The sequence below is a fragment of the Exophiala bonariae genome (assembly GCF_035927105.1).
Source record: "Exophiala bonariae strain CCFEE 5792 chromosome Unknown scaffold_4, whole genome shotgun sequence".
Classification (NCBI taxonomy): domain Eukaryota; kingdom Fungi; phylum Ascomycota; class Eurotiomycetes; order Chaetothyriales; family Herpotrichiellaceae; genus Exophiala; species Exophiala bonariae.
In genome coordinates this window covers 1,575,985-1,586,173 of record NW_027042479.1, presented here as the reverse complement: position 1 = coordinate 1,586,173, position 10,189 = coordinate 1,575,985, and the positions used below count along the sequence as shown (strand labels likewise).

The following is a 10,189-nucleotide window of genomic DNA, read 5'->3' as shown; positions in this document are numbered from 1 at the left end:
TCTTCTTCTTCTTCTTCTTCTTCTTCTTCTTCTTCTTCTTCTTCTTCTTCTTCTTCTTCTTCTTCTCCTCCTCCCCCTCCTCCTCCTCCTCCTCCTCCTCCTCCTATTGCGCCATCTTGTTCCTCCGCGCTGGGTTCCCTCTGTGATCACTGAGTCCAGCATTTACAAAAACTCCATATTCGCGTATTAATATGTTCCCTCCCTTTGCATAAAGTCATTATCCAGGCGACTGATATCGCCATGGTGTGTAGTTTGGGTGCTAGGCCCCATCGCTGAAGACAAAAAGTTGAATGGGAGATGGACAGTGTACAAGGACTACCTATCATTGGTGAGGACTGTTGTAGCCTGACGGATGGCTCCGAGACAGAGGGATTGATGACCGCCCTTGACAATCGACAGCCTGCTGTGCCTTATAAGTTGTCATCCTCATCATCGTAGTACGTGCCCGGCTCGCCGAGATATAAATGGCTGAAAGCTCTATGATTGCTGTCGATGTTGGATTTGGCTTTGATTATCCTTGGAGCGTACAACGATACATCTGGCCGTTGAAGAGGTGGTGAGCCGCATATGCATAACCTGTCGCAGAACGACTGAAGGTAGCCAGAATTGCAATGGTCGTCGCCACTGCATGTAACTGTGCCGGAAGCTGAGCAGGAACAACTCGAGCGACAAGTTTCGAAGGTTATCTTCGAACTTGGTCCGCAGCTCGCAGAACCTCGGCTCATTGCGCAGACCATGCTGTGCTCCGGTATGGCTAAAGGAGAGGTTTCCTTCCAAGGCATCGTGTGGTTTAGTTGATCGTTATTTCTCCGGGAAGGAAGTGCCGATGCGAAGTTGAAAATGCTCATAAAGTGAAGTATCGCAATGCCATAGATGCGGACCATTTTGGATATTGGCCGCACCTTAGCAGATTGGGTATAGATCTGGTTCGAGGAGTTGCAGTAGGGGATGAATGACAACAATCGTTCAGATATCACTTGTATGCAGGGCGTGAAAAAGCATTGTAAGATGTTGCCGATCATGAAGGGACCGTGGAGTACAAGAGGCCCGGACGCGATATGTTTACTTACCTTCATGCTATAGACACAAAAACAAAACCACAGACCTACTCGTATGCACAAGCATTATCAATCTTCGCAGAAGGTTCAGATGCTGGGCCCAGGCTGGAAAGTCACAGCAAGTTGCATATGAAGGGTGTTGTTAGCATCAAGGAATGGCCTCTTCATGATCCGCGCTACAGTAGCCAACGATGATTGACTGCACTTGTATCCATATAGAGCAGTAAATGGGACGTGCCACAGGAATGATAGGTGTCTTCAATAAGATTTCAAGTCCTGCGTAAGGTTTTTTGTGAAGGCTGATCAATCGTTAAGATTTCAACTCCTGACCTGCCAAGCAAATTAGCGTCCGTGGTCGGCTGAATTTCGCTCGATCCGAATCTCGGTTTTGAAACCCAAACTCCACGTCGGCTGGTTCTGCAACCAAGTTCGCCCTGAGTGTTGATCGACCGCTATCATTAAGCTACAGTATGTTGGGTCAAATGATTGAACACAGCATTGCTCTAATACACCGCCATGTTCTCCTCATTGGGTGTGAGGGGAGTTCGAACTGATTATCTCAAAACAGCGGTAGGACAGGTTGAAGTTGCTTCCGTTCAAGTTTCCTCTGAGCATGCACTATCTGTCAACGCGTTTGATCGAGCAAGGGTGCTCATGACAAATGCCATAACTTCAGCCACAACGGAACGAAGTTCCTGTATCGAGCAGCAAGGTCTATCAGGCTCGCATGGACTATCCTTTGACGGGAGCTCATCATCCTGAGCCCATGTTTTCTACGCCGGCTGCAATTGGGTATCCCAGAATGATGTCCTGCTTGACATTGGAATGCTTGCTTTTGTACACCATCCTTGACACTCAAGCAATCCGATCTCCATGTCTGTGCACCGCCACCACCCTGGTCAAACAGACTGGGCATTTCAAGCTGTCCATTGTGATGCCCGGCACAAGGAATGTTATTGCGAAATCAGTGTCAGGATAGCATTGATGTAGCCAACATGAAAATCTTGTGGGTCCAACGCAAACTGCGAACGGATCTCTAGAAATCGCAGACCGAGTGGCTGTGGAAGTTCTGAGACTATGCGATTCCGGTATGTTTCTGACCTCCCAAAGTCCCGTAGTCGACACTTGTATTCTGCTACCTGTCAACCATGTTTGAAGCGAGTCATCCCATGCTGCCCGTATTCAATGAAGTCGAAAATACGCGACATCCACATCACTCTCCAGACAGCCTTCTTTCTCATTGTCAATTATATGAATCCCATTCAGATGAGATTGAGATACTTTCTCGGCTGAATGGTCGATCTTGCCATGCTTTCTAGGACATGGCTTGGTAATGTATGTCTCCAGCTGATATTGGCGATATGCGTTATTGCATCAACCCCTCTAACTATAGTGTCTCCCTGTCCTGCTGCGCCTCGAGGGCTCAGGGCCAAACCAATTACTGTGACTACTCCACTGCAGGCAGTTTCTACATGCTCACCAACCTCTATTTGTGTCAGGGGGCGGTGCTCGACATCTTATCACTTCGAGACCTATGCGTACATCTCGACAGACATACCATGTGCATGGAACGGTACAACAAGTCGGTCGACGCGGGTCACGCGGACAGATCAATTGATTATTGTTTCGGAGTACTTCGCTACCCTCATCGAAACCTCCTCTGCAACTCACTCGGCGCATTGGAAATATCTCTGGATTCCCAAGTTTGGTCACGACAGACATCAGAAAGGAGAAAGGGAAATATTGACGAGAAGAGCGGTTGCAGAGTTCAAGGACATCGGGCCTTTCGCGATACCTGGTTGGGGTGGGAGCAACTCATCCCATGCGGCTGAAGTCCGAAGATCCCACAAATGCGAGCAAGAGGTCGAAGTTTTCGAGTGTAGGATTTCAAAACGATGGCGGAAATGCAGGAAATGGCACGAAGTTTGGATCTTCCGTTCCGACCTCAGATTTTCAACTTCTGTGATAGTGCCATTGCAGACGAGTATCAAAGTTCCTGGTCGCGGAATTTACGTGTGGAATTTTCCACAAGTCGTCCCGGCAAAGACCCTCACAGCCCGCACGAGTACTATAACTGTTGTTCTATCGGATCGCCATACCGTACATAGTCTTGTTCCTGCGCACACATACTCTGTTCCACCATTTTCATGGACTGCACATGTCACAAGATCTTGCTCCGGGGCGACAGTGATCGATCTCACAATGTACATGACAACAACAATCACATATACACTTTTCTCATTCACTCTACCACCCACGACGTGAGTAGCATGATCTTCTCACCTGAATTCATTCACTAACTATGTGCAGTTCGTACGAGACATTACTACCACCACCAACTATGGTATCTGACCTTGGCCCGAGTGGGTGGCCATTGCCAGACAGCCTGATGAAAAACTCCAGCTGCTGGTTTGTGGACAGCAAACATGGTATGACTCGCTCGAATTCGATTAAAACAGAAACTTATACCAATATATCAACGACAAGAAGCCAATACTCAAAAAGTACTACCACAGCGAAGCATCCTCGCGGCTCATCTTGGTCGCAAGGTAATCCAACTCCCCGGAAACACTCGACCGTAATAGCAAGCACGATAACTCAATCTTATCTGTTCACCAGTACTAGCCAAGTTGTGGTCCTACCATCATCTATCAATACATCAAGCAACTCACCCCACCCAAGTTCTACCGTGTTGGCAAGTTCAACCGAGATTTATACATCATCGAGTGTTGTATCTCGGTCAGGGACATCATTGCAAGTGCCAACATCAAGAACAGTCAGTTCACCTACACCAAGCCAAGGGCCTATCAACGCGTCAGCCAGCTTGTCAACGAATGCTAGCATAATGTATCCATCGTCAAGGAGTTCGAACATTGGGGCCAGTTCCACGATCTCTATGTCAACATTTAGGGCATCCTTGACTATCACTCCAACACCAACGAGCGTTTCCCTCAATTCTGAAACTACAACAACAACTCCTCCTAGGTCGACTCAGACCCCAGTTTCTTCAAATGCTGCATCCACAAAGAGCATATCTCAGTCGATACCAACGATATCTGCAGAAATGACTATCTACATGACATCAGAAACAACCCAGGGGTTCACGAGCACTTCCACGTCTATCTCAAAGCCGAGTGGTTCGACCACTCTAAGCATCGTCAGTAGCTTACCGCTCTCGAGTACTGAAATTGCTTCTTCTGGGTCACTCCAACCTCGAGATTTCACAACGACTGGAAACATTATTTCAACGTTGTTTTCGACGATAACAGCCCAGCCCATAACTTCGACGTACGCAACAAGCATTAAGCCGACGGATACAGTCAGTTTCCATTCTTCCAGTCAGAGTACATCTTCACCCTCAACTTCAGTAAATATAGGATCCATTATAGCTTCAACTTCCATTATGGGCTCAACGAGCTCGAACTTATCGACAAATCCTTCTACAAGTAACGTCAATTCACAGTCCGCTGGTTCCACCACACAGACTCTTACGCCTCGTTCCGCAGTCACATCGTTTTCTGCTACGAGTACACTTTCGTCAAGAACAAGTGAGCTCATATCTACTCAATCTCAAGTCCCGACAGTCATCAGTACCACTACGGGAAGCACCATCAGTACTCAAGCGACTTCAGTTGCTAGTAGCATTATGTCGACCTACAGCACCCAAACATCATCCTCAGTGTCAACCCAAGATACTAGAGGTGACACGAGTTCCGCAGTTGCCTCGCAAAGCTCTTCGATTCCTTCCGCGACTACTCTGTCTGCCATAAGCTCTACTTCCACTAATATATCAACAGGCTCACAAGCGGGCTTGCAGACAAGCTCCATCCCAACATCATCTGTATCATCGAGCAAATCAGCATTAATTGACACCATCGAGTCTCGCTCAACCTCTTCAATGAGTGTCTCACTTACTACTTCTGAATCGTCCTCGACTAGTGATAGTACCTCGACCGCAACAAGATTTCCGACACAGATTTCGAGTACCACCAGCCTACCATCGGTGACTACTTCTTCTACAAGGCTTGTCAGCAGCTCATCTCTCAGTACACAGTCGATTGACTCACTAGCAAGCACTTTCGATGCGCCCACAACAGCATCTGAAACCACCCGTCCAAGTCTGACTGCCAGCATCTCGAGTGTTACCTCGGGAGTTACGGCGTCAGGCCTTTCCACGACATCAGAGAAGCAAACGTCATCGACGTTGAGTAGCTCTACCGGAGAGGCGACCTCTATGATCACCTCAAAGCCATCGGCTACAACAAGTGAGGCTACAAGTACAAGCCAGCAGATGAGTCCAGTTGCTCAAAGCTCCTCCTTCTCAACGACTTCCACAAGCTTCTCTCTATCGATTGATGATCCCACCACGACGTCCGGCGTTTCATTTTCCAGCAGTACTAGCAGCGAAGCTTCCGCCTCTTTCTCAGCAATAGGCACGACTCAAAGTACCAGTGAGTCCACAAGCACGACAGAGTCAACTTCGCAGTCAGAACAAGGATCCACGACAACTAGCTCTACCACTTTGTCATTATCTTCGGTCTCAAGCTCTACTAGTGTCTCTGCCACAACTACTGGTAGCTACTATACAACCTCAACGGAGAATGACTCATCCACGACATCCAGTAGCTATATCACTTCAACTACGGACACGACTTTAACATCAACTACGAGCCGCTATCTCACAACTGACTCGAGTACTAACGCCGACAGCTTATCGAGTACCATATTGTCTTCCACAACTACATCTGAGGATAGCGAAAGCTCTACCACTCTTTCGACCTCGAGCACGAGTTCGAGCGTAAGCCTTTCCACAAGTACGCAAACCACTCGCAGCCTCTCCGAACCTTCGACAACTAGCGAATCCTTAACGACGACTACTGAGATCTCGACTACCCCTCAACCCTCGATAAGTACTGATTCCTCAACTAATAACTTACCTTCGAGCACAAGCGAATCTTTAAGCTCTACAAGCTCTGCTGAAAGTTCAAGCTCTTTCGAATCCTCGATCATCAGTCAATCTTCCACCACAACTGAATCCTCAACTACTACTGATTTTCTTCCCACCACTAATTCTGAATCTTCCTCTACCACTGAATCTTCCACGACCACTGAATCTTCCACGACCACCGAATCTTCCACGACCACTGAATCTTCCACGACCACTGAATCTTCCACGACCACCGAATCTTCCACGACCACTGAATCTTCCACGACCACTGAATCTTCCACGACCACCGAATCTTCCACGACCACCGAATCTTCCACGACCACTGAATCTTCCACGACCACTGTCTCCACGACTGTCAACGGGCCTTCAAGTACAAGCGAATCTTCAACCTCTTCTAGAGCTCCGATCTCTACTGAAAGTTCAAGCTCTCTTGAATCCTCTCGTTCTACTGAATTTTCAAGCACCACCGCACTAAGTACATTGACAACATCCAATCTAGTAATTTCAACTAGTTTGAGCGGCCTAAGCACCACTTTTAGCACCGTATTTTCTACATCTTCAGATAGCAGTGTCTCGTCAAGCTCTTCGGAAAGTGTAGATTCTGACACAACAACCAGCCCATCTAGCCTAAGTCTTGATACCACCACGGACAAAGAGACCAGCTCCTCCACAATTTCCACTTTGAGTACGACATCGACTCTCTCTCCACTGGACACCACATCTATGACCACGGAACTACCTAGTACTACTGTATCGACAGATCTGGAATCTAGTAGTAGCACGTTTCAGACGTTTGACTCTACTACATTTTCTACAGACGCGACAACTTCCTCCAGCCCTACCACGACTTTGGAATTATCTACAACGACTTCTGGGATTCAACCAACGACGGACATCTTCTCAACTACAAGTACTTCGAGCTCCCGAGACACCACCAGTGGAGGCTCAAGTTCCACATTGGTTTTTGCTCCCACTTCGATAACGAGCATTCTATCCATTACCACTCCTGTTGAGTTGCCCTTTTCCAGCTCTACACTACTTGAATCGTCCTCTGCGAGTGCTTCACCTACCACAGACACGACTAGTGCCACCAGCTCCAGCAATACTTTCGTAACAACTACAAGTGATAGTGTCTCTGACTCGACGACCTCCATTGAACGATTCGAAAGTAGCAGCTATAGCTCATCCACCACTAGTCAAATGTCAGATACTACCAGCACCGTCAGTTCTAGATTAAATTCCGAGTTGCCCACAAGTCAAACCACGACCTATGACTTTTCAGAGACCTCTAGCTCGAGCTCGGTCAGTCTACCGCCCACAACAAGCGATGTCTCAACTAGTACTGTTTTCAGCACAACCGAAGCGAGAAGCAATTCGGATTCCACCAGTTTCTCGGCGTTAGATTCCACTACGTTGGGAATCACTACATCTGATTCAAGTTTTAACTCTATATTATATACAACTACGTCAGATCAAGATAGTACGATTGAATCTAGCTCATCAACGAGCACGACTTCTGTTGCATCCATGTCATCGACAGAAGTCACGACATCAGATGCCGGTACGAGTTCAGTGCTAGCCTCTGATTCGACTTCTACACCCCTAAGCCCAACCACAGTATCAACCAGCTCTTCTTCAAGCTCCAGCTACTTGTACATTACAACAACTCAATCCACAGAATCTTCTTCCTTCTCCACGCTCTCCACTACGCAAGGGGTTATTGTTGTGTCAACAACCACACTTTCGAGCTCAGAGTATTATTCTTCCTCTGGGTACTCAGGTTTGAGTACGGACACCTCCAGTACAGCTGAGTCAAGTGCGTCAAACTCGGAGACAACGTCTTCTTTGACAGACTCATCAACACTCACGACGTCAAATAGCAGTACTTCATCGGAGCAGCCCCTTTCTACTACATCATCTGCGGCAAATACTCAAGTATCAAGCTCTAGTCTGCCACCCACCTCATCGGATTCGCCGTCTTCTACGTTCGTTAGCGATTCAAGCTCAACGTCCACCCCCTCCGAACAAGATTCAACTTCAAGTCTACAGAGTTCAGATTATTCCAGTACATCTTTCCTTACGACGTCATATGAATCTTCTGCATCTACTACCAACTCAATAGCAGAAACCAGTACATCAACAAGTGCTATGTTTTCAAGTTCTACTTCCTCTCCAGATAGTTCTACCGAGTCAGCTACCACCCAGTCCACTGCAACGACCTCATCAGAATACAGCCTGTCATCAACAACGACTGGTTTCTCGAGCTCGAGCATTGAGTATGCGAGCAACTCAATTGTCACAACGGAGCAGCCTGGAACTTCCTCCACGGTATCATCTCTAACAACACTTAGCACAAAGACTACCGTATACACCTCCAGTACTGACAGCGAATATTTGGAAAGCTCCACTTCAACATTCACGTTCTCTACATCCGATCAGTATACCAGCTCCAGCTCCAGCTCTACCACCGAGTCTTCCTCGACCATGTCGATCCTGTCAACAACTGAATATATGCCTATGTCTAGCTCATCAGCCTTTGATTCCAGTGATTACAGTAGCTCCAGTATGTCCTCGACAACAAGTGAAATGCCCGGTCCTCCGACGCAGTCAAGCTCCACTTCATCAAGCAGCATGTCATCTTCACCTTCCACGGATACCACCACAAGTGCTGAGTTTACAAGCTCCACCACAGCTGATAGGTCTACAGTCACGACTTCTGAAACGGCGATCATGACTTCGACCTCTTTCAATAGTGATACATCGTCGAGTACCTCGCCACTCACATCGTCCATGGAATCAGAGACAACTTCCTCAGAAAGCACAGCGATGAGTAATCCCACTAGCACACTTAGTACTACTTCAGCTTTCCTCTCTACCACATCCGATTCTGATACAACTTCCAAGATTTCTTCCTCGAGTACTACAACTGACTCACAGACGCAAAATTCGAGCTCTGAGACTTCCAGCGAAACTACGATATCAAGTTCGTCGACAACCATGATGTTCACCTCATCAAGTCAGGATGCGCTAACCTCATCCACCACCGAAATAACCACAGATTCGACAATGGCATCATCTACCTCCGACACAAACACAGATGTGACTTCTACTTCGACATCGCCTGGTTCATCTACCACTTCATCTACTCTATCATCAGTCTATTTCACGTCACAGGAGGCCACCACCTCAACGTCAAATTTTCTCCTTGCTACATCCACGTCCTTCTTATCGAGCACGACAGTAGCCGAAACTTCAAGCACTATGGAATATTCTTCCACATTGAGCTCGGTCACTTCATCAACCTCTGACTTTGCATCCAGCACAGTTTCGTCTGAGCCCTCGTCAGCATCTAGCATCAGCTCGGATGTGTCAGTGGCACCAACTACATCGAGTGTGGATACTTCAACGTCGGATCTAACAACCTCAGCCGCATATACTTCCGCCACAGGTACAACTCCGCTATACACGACTAGTTCAACCACAGATATCACTACTTCCGTAGGAGATACTTCAAGGACGGACACTTTAATATCCAGCACAAGCTTTGCGTCATCGACAACAACTTCATCGGCACCAGAAAGTTCGACAAGCGTTACAACAGCGATAGCTGGACAAACAACAACTCCTCTGGATACAACAACGACATCATCCTTGTTCTCCACGTCGACTCTAGTGTCATTCTCGGTCACTCCTTCCTCTAGTACAAGCAGTTTAGAGTTTTCATCTTCCACTATATCGACGTCTGATCAAGTCACCACATCAACTTCTAATTCCGTCTTTACTCTACTCACTAGCTCCTCTACATCACTCCTCGCAAGTTCGACCTCTACATCCGACCTAGCCTCGATGTCAAGCTTTTCATCATCGACTCAAGAGACTTCTCTTAGCTCGATCGAATCAACGACTATCAGCTCGATAGACTCAATGACTACTAGCTCAGTGGACTCAATGACCACTAGCTCAGAGGACCCGACGACTACTAGCTCATTAGACTCGACGACTACCAGCTTATTGAGCTCGTCTTCCACCACATCACTTCCACTGTCCACGGTTCCATTATCCAGCTCTGAGACATCAGTATCTAGTACGCTGTCAACCTCTGATGACTTTCCTACTTCATCTTCCGTATACTTTAGCTCAAGCCATACTACGAGTTCCACTTCAGACACACTTGAAACCTCAT

General features: G+C 47.4%; 2 protein-coding genes across 2 annotated transcripts; both read right to left on the bottom strand.

Moving 5' to 3' along the window:
* Positions 1 to 6,071: 6,071 nt before the first annotated feature.
* LTR84_010139 (uncharacterized protein) lies at positions 6,072 to 6,814 on the bottom strand (the record flags this gene model as incomplete). The annotated part of the gene is made up of 2 exons (XM_064853676.1): positions 6,072 to 6,741; positions 6,810 to 6,814. The coding sequence occupies 2 exons, from the start codon at positions 6,812 to 6,814 to the stop codon at positions 6,072 to 6,074; spliced, it is 675 nt and encodes a 224-aa protein (XP_064710075.1).
* Positions 6,815 to 9,164: 2,350 nt separating this feature from the next.
* Positions 9,165 to 9,652, bottom strand: LTR84_010138 (uncharacterized protein; the record flags this gene model as incomplete). The annotated part of the gene is given in 2 exon segments (XM_064853675.1): positions 9,165 to 9,633; positions 9,648 to 9,652. The coding sequence occupies 2 exon segments, from the start codon at positions 9,650 to 9,652 to the stop codon at positions 9,165 to 9,167; spliced, it is 474 nt and encodes a 157-aa protein (XP_064710074.1).
* Between the last annotated feature and the right edge of the window lie 537 nt (positions 9,653 to 10,189).